The sequence below is a fragment of the Musca autumnalis genome, unplaced genomic scaffold, assembly GCF_047663935.1.
Source record: "Musca autumnalis isolate F117 unplaced genomic scaffold, ASM4766393v1 scaffold_3, whole genome shotgun sequence".
Lineage (NCBI taxonomy): Eukaryota > Metazoa > Arthropoda > Insecta > Diptera > Muscidae > Musca > Musca autumnalis.
The window spans coordinates 238,685,670-238,704,854 of NW_027411866.1; the positions used below are offsets into that span (position 1 = coordinate 238,685,670).

The 19,185-nt window shown below is 34.3% G+C and overlaps 4 protein-coding genes across 4 annotated transcripts in view; 2 read left to right on the forward strand and 2 right to left on the reverse strand.

The window, feature by feature from the left end:
- LOC141399178 (carboxypeptidase D) overlaps positions 1 to 19,185 on the forward strand; it is a 158,500-nt gene that overhangs the window by 76,281 nt on the left and 63,034 nt on the right. The window lies entirely within an intron of this gene.
- On the reverse strand, positions 4,882 to 5,784 carry LOC141399170 (serine protease SP24D-like). Its single transcript, XM_073977352.1, has 2 exons — positions 5,524 to 5,784; positions 4,882 to 5,449 (listed from the first exon to the last, which is right to left on the reverse strand). Exons 1-2 carry the CDS (start codon positions 5,751 to 5,753, stop codon positions 4,924 to 4,926), a joined length of 756 nt encoding a protein of 251 aa, XP_073833453.1. The 5' UTR covers positions 5,754 to 5,784; the 3' UTR covers positions 4,882 to 4,923.
- LOC141399169 (serine protease SP24D-like) lies at positions 6,017 to 9,411 on the forward strand. Its single transcript, XM_073977351.1, has 2 exons — positions 6,017 to 8,751; positions 8,813 to 9,411. The coding sequence occupies exons 1-2, from the start codon at positions 8,522 to 8,524 to the stop codon at positions 9,345 to 9,347; spliced, it is 765 nt and encodes a 254-aa protein (XP_073833452.1). The 5' UTR covers positions 6,017 to 8,521; the 3' UTR covers positions 9,348 to 9,411.
- On the reverse strand, positions 14,247 to 15,248 carry LOC141399171 (serine protease SP24D-like). The gene is made up of 2 exons (XM_073977353.1): positions 14,878 to 15,248; positions 14,247 to 14,816 (listed from the first exon to the last, which is right to left on the reverse strand). The coding sequence occupies exons 1-2, from the start codon at positions 15,099 to 15,101 to the stop codon at positions 14,288 to 14,290; spliced, it is 753 nt and encodes a 250-aa protein (XP_073833454.1). The 5' UTR covers positions 15,102 to 15,248; the 3' UTR covers positions 14,247 to 14,287.

Genomic DNA, 19,185 nt, shown 5'->3' on the forward strand with positions numbered 1-19,185 from the left:
TGAGCTCGTGGATTTTTTAAAGAATTTTTTTTGACCTCGTGGATTTTTTAAAGAATTTTTTTTTGACCTCGTGGATTTTGTGAAGATTTTTTTCTGAGCTCGTGGATTTTTTAAAGAATTTTTTCTGAGCTCGTGGATTTTTTAAAGATTTTTTTCTGAGCTCGTGGATTTTTTAAAGAATTTTTTCTGAGCTCGTGGAATTTTTAAAGAATTTTTTCTGAGCTCGTGGATTTTTTAAAGAATTTTTTCTGAGCTCGTGGATTTTTTAAAGAATTTTTTCTGAGGTCGTGGATTTTTTAAATAATTTTTTCTGAGCTCGTGGATTTTTTAAAGAATTTTTTCTAAGCTCGTGGATTTTTTAAAGAATTTTTTCTAAGCTCGTGGATTTTTTAAAGAATTTTTTCTGAGCTCGTGGATTTTTTAAAGAATTTTTTCTGAGCTCGTGGATTTTTAAAGAATTTTTTTCTAAGCTCGTGGATTTTTTAAAGAATTTTTTCTGAGCTCGTGGATTTTTAAAGAATTTTTTTCTAAGCTCGTGGATTTTTTAAAGAATTTTTTCTGAGCTCGTGGATTTTTTAAAGAATTTTTTCTGAGCTCGTGGATTTTTTACAAAAAATTTTCTGAACTCGTGGATTTTTTAAAGAATTTTTCTGAACTCGTGGATTTTTTAAAGAATTTTTTCTGAGCTCGTGGATTTTTTAAAGAATTTTTTCTGAGCTCGTGGATTTTTTAATGAATTTTTTTTGAGCTCATGGATTTTTTTAAAAAAATTTTTCTGAGCTCGTGGATTTTTTAAAGAATTTTTTCTGAGCTCGTGGATTTTTTAATGAATTTTTTTTGAGCTCATGGATTTTTTTAAAAAAATTTTTCTGAGCTCGTGGATTTTTTAAAGAATTTTTTCTGAGCTCGTGGATTTTTTAAAGAATTTTTTCTGAGCTCATGGATTTTTTAAAGAATTTATTTCTGAGCTCGTGGATTTTTTAAAGAATTTTTTCTGAGCTCGTGGATTTTTTAAAGAATTTTTTCTGAGCTCGTGGATTTTTTAAAGAATTTTTTCTGAGCTCGTGGATTTTTTAAAGAATTTGTTCTGAGCTCGTGGATTTTTAAAGAATTTTTTCTGAACTCGTGGATTTTTTAAAGAATTTTTTCTGAGCTCGTGGATTTTTTAAAAATTTTTTCTGAGCTCGTGGATTTTTTAAAGATTTTCTTCTGAGCTCGTGGATTTTTTAAAGAATTTTTTCTGAGCTCGTGGATTTTTTAAAGAATTTTTTCTGAGCTCGTGGAATTTTTAAAGAATTTTTTCTGAGCTCGTGGATTTTTTAAAGAATTTTTTCTGAGCTCGTGGATTTTTTAAAGAATTTTTTCTGAGCTCGTGGAATTTTTAAAGAATTTTTTCTGAGCTCGTGGATTTTTTAAAGAATTTTTGCTGAGCTCGTGGATTTTTTAAAGAATTTTTTCTGAGCTCGTGGATTTCTTAAAGAATTTTTTCTGAGCTCGTGGATTTCTTAAAGAATTTTTTCTGAGCTCGTGGATTTCTTAAAGAATTTTTTCTGAGCTCGTGGATTTCTTAAAGAATTTTTTCTGAGCTCGTGGATTTCTTAAAGAATTTTTTCTGAGCTCGTGGATTTCTTAAAGAATTTTTTCTGAGCTCGTGGATTTCTTAAAGAATTTTTTCTGAGCTCGTGGATTTCTTAAAGAATTTTTTTCTGAGCTCGTGGATTTCTTAAAGAATTTTTTCTGAGCTCGTGGATTTTTTAAAGAATTTTTTCTGAGCTCGTGGATTTTTTAAAGAATTTTTTCTGAACTCGTGTATTTTTTAAAGAATTTTTTCTGAGCTCGTGGATTTTTTAAAGAATTTTTTCTGAGCTCGTGGAATTTTTAAAGATTTTTTTCTGAACTCGTGGATTTTTTAAAGACTTTTTTCTGAGCTCGTGGAGTTTTTAAAGAATTTTTTCTGAGCTCGTGGATTTTTTAAAGAATTTTTTCTGAGCTCGTGGATTTTTTAAAGAATTTTTTCTGAACTCGTCGATTTTTTAAAGAATTTTTTCTGAGCTCGTGGATTTTTTAAAGAATTTTTTCTGAGCTCGTGGATTTTTTAAAGATTTTTTTCTGAGCTCGTGGATTTTTTAAAGATTTTTTTCTGAGCTCGTGGATTTTTTAAAGAATTTTTTCTGAGCTCGTGGATTTTTTAAAGATTTTTTTCTGAGCTCGTGGATTTTTTAAAGATTTTTTTCTGAGCTCGTGGATTTTTTAAAGATTTTTTTCCCAGCTCGTGGATTTTTTAAAGATTTTTTTCTGAGCTCGTGGATTTCTTAAAGAACTTTTTCTGAGCTCGTGGATTTCTTAAAGAATTTTTTCTGAGCTCGTGGATTTCTTAAAGAATTTTTTCTGAGCTCGTGGATTTCTTAAAGAATTTTTTCTGAGCTCGTGGATTTCTTAAAGAATTTTTTCTGAGCTCGTGGATTTCTTAAAGAATTTTTTCTGAGCTCGTGGATTTCTTAAAGAATTTTTTCTGAGCTCGTGGATTTCTTAAAGAATTTTTTCTGAGCTCGTGGATTTCTTAAAGAATTTTTTCTGAGCTCGTGGATTTCTTAAAGAATTTTTTCTGAGCTCGTGGATTTCTTAAAGAATTTTTTCTGAGCTCGTGGATTTTTTAAAGAATTTTTTCTAAGCTCGTGGATTTTTTAAAGAATTTTTTCTGAGCTCGTGGATTTGTTAAAGATTTTTTTCTGAGCTCGTGGATTTGTTAAAGATTTTTTCTGAGCTCGTGGATTTTTTAAAGAATTTTTCCTGAGCTCGTGCATTTGTTAAAGATTTTTTTCTGAGCTCGTGGATTTTTTAAATAATTTTTCCTGGGCTCGTGGATTTTTTAAATAATTTTTCCTGGGCTCGTGGATTTTTTAAAGATTTTTTTCTGAGCTCATGAATTTGTTAAAGATTTTTTTCTGAGCTCATGAATTTGTTAAAGATTTTTTTCTGAGCTCGTGGATTTGTTAAAGATTTTTTTTCTGAGCTCGTGGATTTGTTAAAGATTTTTTTCTGAGCTCGTGGATTTGTTAAAGATTTTTTTCTGAGCTCGTGGATTTGTTAAAGATTTTTTCTGAGCTCGTGGATTTTTTAAATAATTTTTCCTGAGCTCGTGGATTTTTTAAATAATTTTTCCTGAGCTCGTGGATTTGTTAAAGATTTTTTCTGAGCTCGTGGATTTGTTAAAGATTTTTTCTGAGCTCGTGGATTTGTTAAAGGTTCTGAGCTCGTGGATTTTTTAAAGAATTTTTCCTGAGCTCGTGGATTTGTTAAAGATTTTTTTCTGAGCTCGTGGATTTGTTAAAGATTTTTTTCTGAGCTCGTGGATTTGTTAAAGATTTTTTTCTGAGCTCGTGGATTTTTTAAAGAATTTTTCCTGACCTCGTGGATTTGTTAAAGATTTTTTTCTGAGCTCGTGGATTTTTTAAATAATTTTTCCTGAGCTCGTGGATTTTTTAAAGATTTTTTTCTGAGCTCGTGGATGTGTTAAAGATTTTTTTCTGAGCTCATGGATTTGTTAAAGATTTTTTTCTGAGCTCGTGGATTTGTTAAAGATTTTTTTCTGAGATCGTGGATTTTTTAAAGATTTTTTCCTGAGCTCGTGGATTTTTTAAAGAATTTTTTCTGAGCTCGTGGATGTGTTAAAGATTTTTTTCTGAGCTCGTGGATTTGTTAAAGATTTTTTTCTTAGCTCGTGGATTTTTTAAAGAATTTTTCCTGAGCTCGTGGATTTGTTAAAGATTTTTTTCTGAGCTCGTGGATTTTTTAAAGAATTTTTTCTGAGCTCGTGGATTTTTTAAAGAATTTTTTCTGAGCTCGTCGATTTTTTAAAGAATTTTTCTGAGCTCGTGGAATTTTTAAAGAATTTTTTCTGAGCTCGTGGATTTTTTAAAGATTTTTTTCTGAGCTCGTGGATTTTTTAAAGAATTTTTTCTGAGCTCGTGGATTTTTTAAAGAATTTTTTCTGAGCTCGTGGATTTTTTAAAGAATTTTTTCTGAGCTCGTGGATTTTTTAACGAATTTTTTCTGAGCTCGTGGATTTTTTAACGAATTTTTTCTGACACTGGCGCCATCTGCTTGCCAACAGCAAAATATTCTTTAAAAAATCCACGCTTAGTGGCCTGCTAGCTAAAAGGAAAATATTCTTTAAAAATCCAAGCCCAGTGGTCTGCTAGCCAAAGGAAAAATATTCTTTAAAAAATCCACACTTAGTGGTCTGCTTGCCAAATAAAAATATTCCTTAAAAAATCCACGCTTAGTTGTCTGCTAGCCAAAAGTAAAATAATCGTTAAAAATCTACGCTTAGTGGTCTGCCAAAAGGAAATATACTTTAAAAAATCCACGCTTAGTGATCAGATTGCCAAAAGAAAAATATTCATTAAAAAATCCATGCTTAGTGGTCTGGCAAAGAAAAAATATTGTTTAAAAATCCACGGCCAGTATTCTTGCAGACAAAAAAATAAGTATTCTTTGGAACAACCACGCTAAAAAAAATCTACGGACGCCATCTGGTCGGCAATAGAGGAACATCCGCAATTGTGGTGAATATTACATATAGGTGGGTGTTTAGGATAACAAATGAATCACCCTGTATCAGAGTGGCTACTTAGCACCTCTAGTGACCATTCAGGTAACTATTTCAATGGGAAATTCTGCGATCATGACCCGTTCTATAGAAAATCTTCTTGCTTGTGGTTTTTGCATTCCAAAGGACACTTTTCCTCATCGAAATGGAGACACATATCTTTCCCAGATTACGTGATAGTGTATCCGTCGAAAGCTTTCTCCAAACGACCACTTTGATGACTTTTCATTTGAATGATTTTGAAATTTCTAAAATAATACAAAAATCTCGACAATTAAAACTCTTTTTTATTAACTTCACTTAGGAGAAATTTACACATCCGAATGAGCCTTAATCCATTCACGATGATAATAAACCTTAGCATAACCGTCGGGATAAATATTACCACAACCGCCATACACAAAACCGGCAATACCCACAACTTCACCATTATACATAGCTGGGCCACCAGAATCACCATTGCAGGCACCATTGTTAGCTGGATGAGCCAAACAGATCAAGGCATCAGAATCCCAGTTAATGGCTGCTTTACATTCACTGCGAGAAATAGCAGTCAAGGTGTTCCATTGGAGTTTTTGTGGAATATCACCACCAGCCTTAATGCGACCGAATCCAGAAATGATCACAGGTGAACCGGCTGGTACCTCAGCGGTGGCCAAGGTAATTGGTTGAATGTTGGCGGAATAAATCAAAGGTTCTTCCAACCTTAACAAGGCAACATCATTTAAGAAATTTCCATAGTCTTCATGGACAGTTATCTCAGCTATACGGAGAACAAGACCACCTTGTAAGCGATCATTGCTGCCAACACGAACGGTAAAGACAGATGGGGAATAACTGTAAAAAAATACATTATATTTATCAAATTAAAAATAAATTCAACACTTATTTTTCTTCTAGTCGCAACTTACGTATAATAATTACCCTCGCTATCCTCAGTACCAACACAGTGGGCAGCTGTTAAAATATAATTCTTTGAAATAATGGAACCACCACAGGTATGTGAACCATTGCGCCTTAACGAAACTTGATGGGGAAATTGACCCTCATGGGCATCTTGGCCACCTACCACACGTCCCGTTGGTGTGGCTGTTGCTGCCACAACAATGCAAGCCAATATGACCAGTGAAATTTTACCCATATTTCCGTTTTCCTGATTATCACAACGGCGACTACGTACATTTCGAAATTATTGCCCATATTTATAGATTATTTCAGTCGATGGACTGAGATTAGCACATAGTTTTTAAAGAATATTTATGTGTTACTTCAAATCGCAAACAATACGAATATCTTATCAGATAACCGCAAATTTTATGACCAATATTGGTGTCTTATAGCGACGACAGTGTGGTCAGATGGTTGGAAATTTGACATTAAAAGTTAACAATAACCTGCTTAGTTACTACTATTAGTTAGACGCTCCAAGGGAAAAATCCTCTTCAAGTGGTCTAATCGCCCAAGAAAAAATATTCTTTAAAAAATACACGTTTGGTGTTCAGATGGTCCATTAAAAATTTTCTTTAGAACATCCACGTTTGGTGGTCCATGAAAAATATTCCTTCAAAAAGACCAGGAAGTTTCCATAAGACTTATTTTTCCATGGTCTCCCTTAAATGAAAACGGTTATGTCTGATGTGAAAGTATAAATTGCGCCTAACGCCATCTGGAAGCAAATAGTGTCATTTGCATTGTTATGGTGAATATATTATCCATATTTGGTTTGTGTATAGGGTAGCTATTGAATCACCCTGTAATAGCGGGTATTCAAACAACCATTAATGGTATTTTGCACTGATGCTCATATTCCCCCTACTTCGGCCTCGTAGTCTACATTTATAAAATGTTTGGTGGTCTGATGGTCCATGAAAAAATATTCTGTAAAAAATTCACGTTTGGTGGTCTGATGGTCCATGAAAAAATATTCTGTAAAAATCTACGTTTGGGGGTCTGATGTTCCTTGAAAAAATATTCTGTAAAAAATCCACGTTTGGTGGTCGGAGAGTCCATGAAAAAACATTCTTGAAAAAATCCACGTTTGTTCGACTGATAGTCCATGAAAAACTGTTCTTTAAAAAATCCACGTTTGGTGGTCTGATGGTCCATGAAAAAATATTCTTTAAAAATTACATGAAAAAATTTTCTTTAAAAAATCCACGTTTGTTCGACTGATGGTCCATAAAAAAATATTCTTTAAAAAATCCACGTTTGTTCGACTGATGGCCCATAAAAAAATATTCTTTAAAAAATCCACGTTTGTTCGACTGATGGCCCATAAAAAAATATTCTTTAAAAAATCCACGTTTGTTCGACTGATGGCCCATAAAAAAATATTCTTTAAAAAATCCACGTTTGTTCGACTGATGGTCCATAAAAAAATATTCTTTGAAAAATCCACTTTTGGTGGTCTGATGGTCCATGAAAAAATATTCTTTAAAAAATCCACGTTTGTTCGACTGATGATCCATGAAAAAATATTCTTTAAAAAATCCACGTTTGTTCAAATGATGGTCCATGAAAAAATATTCTTTAAAAAATCCACGTTTGTTCGACTGATGATCCATGAAAAAATATTCTTTAAAAAATCCACGTTTGTTCAAATGATGGTCCATGAAAAAATATTCTTTAAAAAATCCACGTTTGTTCGACTGATGGTCCATGAAAAACTGTTCTTTAAAAAATCTATGTTTGTTGACAGATGGTCCATGAAAAAATATTTTTTAAAAAATCTACGTTTGTTCGACAGATGGTCAATGAAAAAATATTCTTTAAAAAATCCACGTTTGTTCAAATGATGGTCCATGAAAAAATATTCTTTAAAAAATTCACGTTTGTTCGATTGATGGTCCCTGATAAAATATTCTTTAAAAAATCCACGTTTGTTCGACTGATGGTCCCTGAAAAAATATTCTTTAAAAAATCCAAGTTTGTTCGACTGATGGTCCCTGAAAAAATATTCTTTAAAAAATCCAAGTTTGTTCGACTGATGGTCCCTGAAAAAATATTCTTTAAAAAATCCACGTTTGTTCGACTGATGGTCCATGAAAAAATATTCTTAAAAAAATCCACATTTGGTGGTCTGATGGTCCCTGAAAAAATATTCTTTAAAAATCCACGTTTGGTGGTCTGATGGTCCCTGAAAAAATATTCTTTAAAAAATCCACGTTTGTTCGACTGATGGTCCATGAAAAAATATTCGTTAAAGAAAACCAGGAAGTTTCGATAAGAAAGAAAACCTTGCGCCGAACGCCATCTGTAAGCAAATAGTGGCATTTGCATTTTGTGGTGGTTGTATTATCTATATACGGTTTGTGTATAGGATAGCCACTTAATCACCCTTTAATAGCCGATATTCAAACCACCATTAATGGTATTTTGCACTGATGCCCATATTCCACCTACTAAGTCCTCTTAGTGTACACATATAAAATGAATCTGGAAGTCTTCCTCCCAGAACTGTTGGTCTCCTATTAGTGACAACTATTATTCACAAATACGTAATGTCTTCCTTTATTTTTCTTCTTCTTTGCATGAAGACAGCTGCTCTTCTTTATTTAGAAGGTATCCTATGGTCTTTTTTTAAAAAGAACATATATAGTCCAAATGCTCCCCATTCGTGTATACTTTCAATTTCACATATGGGGTTTCCGCACAAACTTCAAAATTCCGTTCCCGTATTTTTTCCAAGTGATTTATGCCTTTGCAACGTCACAATGATTTACTTTTTAATAGATTACCCATGATATGAAAAAAAAACTAAATCAAAATCATTAAATCTTTCAAAACGAACGACTAGATTAGATTTTCCGACTATCTATCAACCCTGTCAATGGCTACCACAAAGCTATATAAGAACTTGCGAAGTTTGTGGCAAACTTTAGTTTGTTGGGGTGTCATTTATTGGGCAATATGAAGAATTTGTGTCTCTTGGTTTTGGCCGCTCTCTTGGGTATGGCAGCAGCCCAACCTTCGAGTCGTATTGTTGGTGGTGAAGATGCATATGAGGGTCAATTTCCCCATCAAATTTCCCTGAGACGCAGTGGTTCACATACCTGTGGTGGTTCGATCATATGTAATAAATACGTTCTTACAGCTGCCCATTGTGTTACCTATGAAGATGAAGATGGCAAATATCATCCGTAAGCTTGTGATTGGTAATCGTTTAAAGAAAACATTTTAATATTGTTTCCATTTCCTTAGACTTGAAGCCTCGCTTTACACAATTCGTGCTGGTTCCATCAACCGTCTAATGGGTGGTGTCATCAAACAAGTTGTTGAGATCATTGTCCATGAAAATTATGGCAATTTCCTCAATGATGTGGCTTTGCTGAAACTTGAAAATCCTTTGGTGTTCTCTGCCAATATTGCTCCCATTCCTCTTGCATCTCAGGAAACTCCCGTTGGCAGTCCTGTTGGTATTTCCGGTTGGGGTCGTTTGAAGACCAATGGTGATATTCCAATAAAATTGCAATACAATACCTTGGAATCAATTTCCAAATTGAAATGTTTCACTTCGATCCTCATGTCTTCGGATACTCTCATTTGCTTGGCCCATCCGGCTGGTAATGGAGCTTGCAATGGCGATTCTGGTGGTCCAGCCACCTATAATGGTGAATTGGTGGGTGTTGCTGGTTTCGTTGTTGGCGGCTGTGGTACCTCCAATCCTGATGGTTATGCCAAGGTCTTCTATCACGTTGAGTGGATTAAGAAGCACGCTGATTGTTCTGTGCTGTAAATTTTGTGGAAACATTGTTTAGTGATAAGATTAAATAAATAAATTCTTTATATAGTAAATCAAATGTTTGGTTTTTTTCTATTTTTGTATTTTGGAAATTATTGTTATGAATTAAATCTTATCGGAAATAGTTAAATGTTTGTAGTATATTTATGGGGAAATTCACTAACTTCCTTGAAAACAAAATTGATTGATGGTAAATAAGTGTCTCCATATACCAGAATTCGGCACCTCTTTACTCGCGAACAAGCAAAGAGAGCTTCTCTCTCCACTCATTAATTGAAAAACCATGGACTGACAACAGTGTTTGCTCAAATTGTTGTTGTTGTGTGCCGAATGCTGCAATATACAAGACCAGAAAATCTTCTCCAAGAAGACCAGTTGACCTTCTCCAGGATGAACAATGTTTCTCTGATTAGAAGGGAACAAAAAAGATTCAAAGGTCGTCTCATAGAAGACCAAATTACCATCTGGCAAGAGAAGGCAAAAAGGTCTCCTAACAGAAAATAAAAATGTATTTCAGAGAAGGCCAAAACGACTTCCAATAGAATACCAAAATGTCTGGTAATAGAAGACGAATATTTCTTCTCATAGAAGACCAAAAGTGTTCTACACGAAAAGCAAAAGGTCTTTTCACAGTAAGCCAAAATGTCTTATCATAGAGGACTAAAGATCTTCTTATAGAAGAACAAAAGGTCTTCTCATAGAAGACACAAAGGTCTTCTTAAAGGAGACCAAAAGTGTTATACAAGAATACCATAGTAAGCCAAAATGCCTTCTCATAGAAGATCAATATGTCTTCTTATAGAATACCAAAAGTGTTATACAAGAAGAGCAAACGGTCTTCTCACAGTAAGCAAAATGTCTTCTTAAAGAAGACCAAAAGATCTTCTCAAAGTTAGCCCAAATTTCTTCTCATAGAAGACCAAAGTGTCTTCTCATGGAATACCAAATGTGTTATACAAGAAGAGCAAAAGGTCTTCTCACAGTAAGCAAAATGTCTTCTTAAAGAAGACCAAAAGATCTTCTCATAGCAGACCAAAAGTGTTATACAAGATGACCCAAAAGGTCTTCTCATAGTAAACCAAAAGGTCTTCTCATAGAAGATCAATATGTCTTCTATTTGAATACAAAAAGTGTTATACAAGTAAGTAAGCCCAAATTTCTTCTCATAGAAGACAAAAATGTCTTCGCGTAGAAGACCAAAAGAATTATACAAGAAGAGCAAAAGGTCTTTTCTTAGTAAGCAAAATGTCTTCTTAAAGAAGACCAAAATGTCTTCTCAGAGAAAATCAGAAGGTCTTCTCATAGAAGACCGAAAGTGTAATACAAGAAGACCAAAAGATCTTCTCATAGTACGCCCAAATTTCTTCTCATAGAAGACCCAAATGTCTTCGCGTAGAAGACTAAAAGAGTTATACAAGAAGAGCAAAAGGTCTTCTCATAGTAAGCCAAAATATTTTCTCATAGTAGACCAAAAGGTATTCTCATAGAAGACCAAAAGTGTTATACAATATGACCCAAAGGTCTTCCCATAGTAAGCCAGGTCTTCTCAAAGAAGATAAATATGTCTTCTATTTGAAGACAGAAAGTGTTATACAAGAAGACCAAACGGTCTTCTCAAAGAAGACAAAAAGGTCTTCTTACTGGAGACAGAAATGTCTTCTTATATAGGACCACACGTGTTATACAAGAAAACCCATAGGTAAGCCATAAAGTCTTCTAAAAAAGGTCGTCTCATAGAAGACCAAATTACCATCTGGCAAGAGAAGGCAAAAAGGTCTCCTAACAGAAAATAAAAATGTATTTCAGAGAAGGCCAAAACGACTTCCAATAGAATACCAAAATGTCTGGTAATAGAAGACGAATATTTCTTCTCATAGAAGACCAAAAGTGTTCTACACGAAAAGCAAAAGGTCTTTTCACAGTAAGCCAAAATGTCTTATCATAGAGGACTAAAGATCTTCTTATAGAAGAACAAAAGGTCTTCTCATAGAAGACACAAAGGTCTTCTTAAAGGAGACCAAAAGTGTTATACAAGAATACCATAGTAAGCCAAAATGCCTTCTCATAGAAGATCAATATGTCTTCTTATAGAATACCAAAAGTGTTATACAAGAAGAGCAAACGGTCTTCTCACAGTAAGCAAAATGTCTTCTTAAAGAAGACCAAAAGATCTTCTCAAAGTTAGCCCAAATTTCTTCTCATAGAAGACCAAAGTGTCTTCTCATGGAATACCAAATGTGTTATACAAGAAGAGCAAAAGGTCTTCTCACAGTAAGCAAAATGTCTTCTTAAAGAAGACCAAAAGATCTTCTCATAGCAGACCAAAAGTGTTATACAAGATGACCCAAAAGGTCTTCTCATAGTAAACCAAAAGGTCTTCTCATAGAAGATCAATATGTCTTCTATTTGAATACAAAAAGTGTTATACAAGTAAGTAAGCCCAAATTTCTTCTCATAGAAGACAAAAATGTCTTCGCGTAGAAGACCAAAAGAATTATACAAGAAGAGCAAAAGGTCTTTTCTTAGTAAGCAAAATGTCTTCTTAAAGAAGACCAAAATGTCTTCTCAGAGAAAATCAGAAGGTCTTCTCATAGAAGACCGAAAGTGTAATACAAGAAGACCAAAAGATCTTCTCATAGTACGCCCAAATTTCTTCTCATAGAAGACCCAAATGTCTTCGCGTAGAAGACTAAAAGAGTTATACAAGAAGAGCAAAAGGTCTTCTCATAGTAAGCCAAAATATTTTCTCATAGTAGACCAAAAGGTATTCTCATAGAAGACCAAAAGTGTTATACAATATGACCCAAAGGTCTTCCCATAGTAAGCCAGGTCTTCTCAAAGAAGATAAATATGTCTTCTATTTGAAGACAGAAAGTGTTATACAAGAAGACCAAACGGTCTTCTCAAAGAAGACAAAAAGGTCTTCTTACTGGAGACAGAAATGTCTTCTTATATAGGACCACACGTGTTATACAAGAAAACCCATAGGTAAGCCATAAAGTCTTCTAAAAAATACCAAAATGACTTCTAATATCTTCTTATAGAAGATCAAAAGCTCTTCTCATAGTAATAACAAAGGTCATCTCATAGGAGACCTAAATGTCTTCTATTTGAAGACCAAATGTGGTATACAAGAAGATCAAAAGTCTTCTCAAAGAAGGCCAAAAGGTCACCTCAGTGAAAATCAAAAGTTCTTCTTATAGAAAACCAAAATGTATTTTAATAGAAGACTGAAATGCCTTCGTATACAAGACCAAACGTGTTATACAAGACGACCAAAAGATCTTCTCATAGTAAGCCAAAATGTATTCTCATAGAAGACCAAAAGTGTTATATACTTACTTCTCACAGAAGACCAAATGTCTTCTCATAGAAGATCAAAATTGTTATACAAGAAGAGCAAAAGGTCTTCTCATAGTATGCCAAAAGGTCTTCTGATAGAAGACATTTTGGTCTTCTGTGAGAAGACCTTTTGACTTACTATGAGGAGACCTCTTGATCTTTGTATATAACACTTTTGATCTTCTAAGCGTTCGTCAAGTGGGCACAAAGGTCTTCTTACAGTAAACTAAAATTTCTTCTAATAGAACCAAAAGGTGTTCTTACAGAAACTCAAACGCTCTTCTCAAAGAAGAACAAAAGGTCTTCAATGAGAAGACCACACAATGTAAGCCCAATGTTCTACACATAGAAGACAAACGTGTTCTACAAGGAGACCAAAATGTCTTCTCACAGCAAGCCAAAAGTTCTTCTCACAGAAGACCAAAAGGTCCTCTTATAGAAGACACAAAGTGCTTCTCATAGGAAACCAAACGGCATTCCTTAGAAGACCAAAAAGCCTTTTCATAGAAGACCAAAGTCCTTCTCATTGAAGACCGAAAATGTTATACAAGAAGACCAAAATGTCTTTGCATAGAGGACCAAACTGTACTCTCATAATAAGACATAAGGTCTTCTCACAGAAGACCAAAAGGTTTTTTCATAGAAGACCAAAAGTGTTATACAAGAAGACCAAACGGTCTTCTCATAGTAAGCCAAAATGTCTTATCATAGAAGACCAAAAGGTCTTCTCGTAGAAGACCAAAAGTCTCCTCATAGAAGGCAAAAAATATTCTCATAAATGTCCAAAAGGTATTCTCATAGAAGAATATGGTCTCAAAACCGCTTCACTTAAAGAGAAATGTTTAAGCAGGCGCCACCTAGAGAGTAGAGTACACTTAGCAAATACACTAACCACTACACACGTGCATATAGACCACCTATATCACCCTGTAATTGAATATCTCAGTGAAGCTCCCTACTGGACAATAGCCATATTAATAAAGCTTAGCAGGAACACAAACCATTATACGCCTTCATAGTGGCGATAATAGGACATAGGATAGATTGATAAAATTACCGTACATTAGTTCATCTATTAGCAATATCCGTACGACTAGACACTATCATAAATACGGCTGTTGTCGGTTAACGAAGTAACTTAACCGATAGCAATTAACCCCTGAGTGCTGGACACCGCCATAGAGACAATTTCCCAACGTTTTCCCGGCTAAACGAAATACAGAAGTATGACTAAGCAAAGATCATAATTAGCTTCCGTAAACTCTAATGGAAGATGTACATAAGTGATGGAGCTTTGCATAAGAAAACTGTCGTCAAACACGCCAAAGAGGCAATAATATAACTAAGTAAAGACCTTCAATACTTCAATCTTTGTATGTATTCTTTCGATGGTGAAAGTCTTAGCTATGTGATATTATTTCGATTGTGGTCATCACAAAACAAACAATCGCCTAACAATTTCGCCCTTGTAATCCAATTTTTCTTTTTTTCTAAAGAACTGAACGCCTAAAAACATCCCAAAATCAAACATTTCCGAAAATTCGTATAATTTCAAACTGATGTCAGTTTACTTTATTTTTTTTCTAAGCAACTTAAGCTTGGGCCATAGTTTCTCTAATCCATTCAATGTTATATGCCACCTTGGCATAACCATCGGGACGTGAGGAGCCACATTTGATGATGACAAAACCGGCAACACCCACCAATTTACCATCATAAACAGCTGGACCACCAGAATCACCATTGCAAGCGCCTGAACCAGAAGGATGATCTAAGCAGATCAATGCATCAGTATAGAAACCAATTTTCGAAGAACAACCCAATTTGCTGAGAGCAGAAACGGTGTACCATTGCATGGTAATGGGTAAATTGGCACCAGCATGCTCGGTCAGACCCCAACCGGAAATAATTACATCCGAACCGGCGGGCACTTCCTCCTCGGCCAATTCAATGGGTTGAATGGTTTCAGAGTATTCCAACTCCTCCTCCAATTCCAACAAAGCCAAATCATTGTAGATAACATAGCCAGGATGGACAAAAATACGTTTTACATTGATAATAACACCGCCTGCAATGCGATTGATGGTGCCGGCACGAATGGTGAAAAGTTCAGCAGGGAAGCTAAAAATACGAAATAAACAAATTTTTATTGGCTCCTTTTTTAAATCATTACAATACTTACGGTACTGTACCCTCTTCAACCACACAATGGGCAGCAGTCAGAATCCATCGTTTGTCAATAATGGAACCTCCACAAGAATGGCTGTGATTCCGACGCAAAGAAATTTGATAGGGAAATTGTTTGGGTACAGCATCGTGACCACCAACAACACGTTCACCCATGGGTGTTGCCCATGCCACACATAGGACAGCGCTAAGTACCAACAAATTCTTCAGCAAATACATCGCTCCGAGATATTCCACCACCGACTTTCAGTGACAAAAATTCAATCGCAGCACTTGGAAAGTCCACTAGTATTTATAGGCTTCAAATGCGTAATCATTTGGCGGATAATCTCCAATGACAATCGGTTATTTGGGATTTTTATTTATTACCACAAAATTAAATCTAATCGCTTTGATTTGATAAATATTTAGCAGATTATACGACAAGTGTCTATTACTGGCGGTATTTATTTGACTACGAAGTGGGAAGCTAAAATGGATTATATATAAGTTAACTTGCGCAGTTGTTCCAAACAAACACGGTGGGACAAACCAATTGTCAAAAAACGTAATTTATATGGTCTGCGCAACGACTTCCAATACTATTTTTTTCGAATACTATTCCGCAAGATACAGGAACAAAGTTGTGATGTACTTTGAATTTCTGGACAAGTATTAGTAATACTTTTAGATCTAATTTTTACAGTCCCATATAACAGAAGATCAAAATGTCTTCTTAAAGAAGACCAAAAGATCTTCTCATAGAAGACCAAAATTGTTATACAAGATGACCCATGTCTCTTCTCATAGTAAGCCAAAAGGTCTTCTCATAGAAGATCAATATGTCTTCTATTTGAAGACAAAAAGTGTTATACAATAAAACCAAAAGGTCTTCTCAAAGAAGACAAAAAGGTCTTCTTACAGAAGACTGAAATGTCTTCCTATAGCGGACCAAAAGTGTTGTACAAGAAAACCCAAAGGTCTTAACATAGTATGCCAAAAAGTCTTCTGAAAAAAATACCAAAATGTCTTCTAATATCTTCTTATAGAAGACCAAAAGGTTTCTCATAGTAAGCGCAAAGGTCTTCTCATAGTCGACCAAAATGTACTCTATTTGAAGACCAAATGTGTTATACAAGAAGATCAAAGTCTTCTCAAAGAAGGCCAAAAGGTCATATCAGTGAAAATCAAAAGTTCTTCTTATAGAAAACCATAATGTCTTTTAATAGAAGAATGAAATACCTTCTTATATAAGACCAAACGTGTTATACAAGAAGACCAAACGGTCTTCTCACAGTAAGCCAAAATGTCTTATCATAGAAGACCAAAAGGACTTCTCATAGAAGACCGAAATGACTTCTCATAGAAAACCAAAAGTGTTATACTAGAAGAGCAAAAGGTCTTCTCATAGTAGGCCATAATGTATCATCATAGAAGACCAAAAGTCTCCTCGTAGAAGGCGAAAAATATTCTCATAAATATCCAAAAGATCTTCTCATCGAAGAAGATGGTCTCAAAAGCGCTTCACTTAAAGAGAAATGTTTAAGCAGGCGCCATCTATAAAGCAGTGTACACTTAGCAAATACAATAACCACTACCACTACAGGCTCGAATGATGTTCACGTAGCAGTCTGGTTTATTTTCTAATAAACATAATGAATGGTGAGGGTTGCGTGTGTAGAGGAGAGAGATTTCTAGATCAACAGTGACCTATTTTTAATACAGTCCACTTTAAAAATGTAAAGTAAAAAAGTATTGTCGTAGGAGGTCGATGAAATGAAATTAGAATTTCCATTGACACATGTGGCATGTCTGAGTTAGATTGCTGGACGGTGTCCGGACATAAATCCCAAAATGATTTCAGGCGTTATGTCCGTTTTGCGGACATAACTCCCAAAATTCGTAGGGAGTTATGTCCGTGAAGCAAATCGGACATAACTCCCAAAGATTTTTTTTAATTTCAAAATTATTTCTTTGCTTAATTTTGAAATGTACAATTCTAAAAATTTTTATAAATTTTAAGGTAGAATGTTAGCGGAATTATACATTTGAGAAGGTCGAAGTGCCAACCAATGGCGAAGTACCTACAAAAGCCTACTGCTTGCAAAAAATTATTTAAAAACGAAATTATTCCTGCTACTGACATTATTTCGGAGAAGTTTTACCGTACTACGGTATTTCTTTAATTGAGAAAATATTTGTTAAAATAATCACGTACATTTTTTTAAAAATACTTTTGCTTAAGGCGTTATTCGCTTTTCTGAAGACATTTGCTCATTTTTACAAAAAAAATTATTTTCTTAAATAGTGAAAATAGTTTTGTAAAAAATCGCGGGTTTTTAAATATTTTCGCTTGCGGCGTTTTCAGAAAGTATTCTAATAATTTTACAAAAACTTTTTATCTTCTTAAATTGTGAAAATATTTTTGTAAAAAATCGTGCGATTCTGGTACAGCATAAGCTTTCTTTCAAATCACTAGGAAGATAAATATTCTATTTCAGAACGACATCTATCGTCGCTTCTGTGGAACTATATAGCGGCTTGGGTCTCTGCTAAATTTAGCGATATCGTAGAGGACAATTCTTCCACCTCAAAGACTAGCACTCAATTGGTTTGAAAGAGAAATTTTTGGTCTGTTCCAGCACTGCAAGAATCTACTATTTTTTTCTATTTTTTCCGATAACATAAAGGAAAATTTGTTATCGTAGTAAATAATAATTGATTCTTGCAGGTTCTGGAACAGAGCATTTGTAATACAGTAATTTCTGGTTACCTGCATCATTCATAGCTGCATTTTGGCGTTACCTGACCAAAAATCTGTTTATATGCAGCTATTCTCTAGATTCCGTTCAATATATTATGTTTTAGTGCACATTCAATAGCTGCATTTTCGGCATAGCTGCATCAAAATTTTGGTTATTTTACTTCAATTTGGTTGTAAAATTTACATATATCTGCACAAGAAAAAATTTTAAATTTTTTTGCGAACTCAAAACAAGGATAAAATTCAACCACTCTGATTTTGTACTGATAAGAAGTGTGCAAAATAAATACAACACAAGAAAAGATAATGAATTGTAAAAAATTGTAACGTTTTCTCTCCCGAACTTGAAATGTCACTCACTTTATTATTTCAACATTGCTTATAGCTGCACATCATATGCACGTAAGTAATATTGAGGTAAGCGAATTTAAGCTTCCTGCATTTTGGGGATTGCTGCACAAAAAGTCGTAAATTTTTGATTGTGCAGGTAAGCAAAAAATACTGTATTTTATAAAGAATGGTAAGCGTCTGAGATAGTTGTGTGATTGAGTTGGCGAATAGATGGCGCCACTTTAAGGAACTCTCTTTCAAAAAATACTGTCGATTTAACGAAAAAAGGTATTTTCCCGAACAATGGTTAAAAAACGATTTTCCTGGTCATAACCCCAATTTTTTATCAAAATATTAAAAGGTGTGATCATAGTGTTCTACTAAAAACTACAATTATTTCCAATTTCTGGATAATGAACTAGCTATTTCTCGGAAACTATAACGGGTGTTGTATTCATTGTGTTTTTAGATAGTGAGCTATTATATTTTCTCCAGGTTCTAAATTTTAGTGAAATTCCAACTTTATTGGTCTGGAACTTAGAGTGTCGTTTTCGCAGAATGATAAACTTAGGATCGTCTTTAAACACTACCTTCAGGACGTTTTCTTTAAAGACCCCTCTTTGGATCTTCCATAAACACATTATTCGTCTTCTCCACTTCTTTTTTTGTCTGTACAGATTTCTTTATAGTCGTCTATAAGCATTACCTTCTGATCGGCGTCTATAAACCCCTCCCTCTGGTAGTCTATAAAGATTCCCTCTCTCTTCAACTCGTATATGAATACTCGTATGTAAAAACTTCCTTCTAGTTGTCAATAAAGTCGTCTATAAAGTCTACTGCTGCTTGTTGACAAAGACTCCCTTTTGGTACAAAAACAAAAGTTGCCAGATCTCTTTTAAGTAGTCTATAACAAATTCTTTATACAGATTCAACTCCGTTTTAGTATTTTATGAAATCAGAAGGTCGTTTATGAAAACACTTTTACTCGTAGTCTATAAAGTCTCCCTTCAGATCGTCTATAATGATAATCTATAAAACTTTTCCATCTGTAGTGGGATTCTCTAACGCATTTTTCGGTAAAATTAAAATGCCAATAATATCGGTAATTAACGATATTATTCGGTAAGTTAACGACCAATACAAAAGTAGTCGCAAAGCTTTACCGATAGCAACAGTGTTGTCAACTTTTATTTGAACTTTTCATTCATAATTTTGCGTTTTAATTTTACA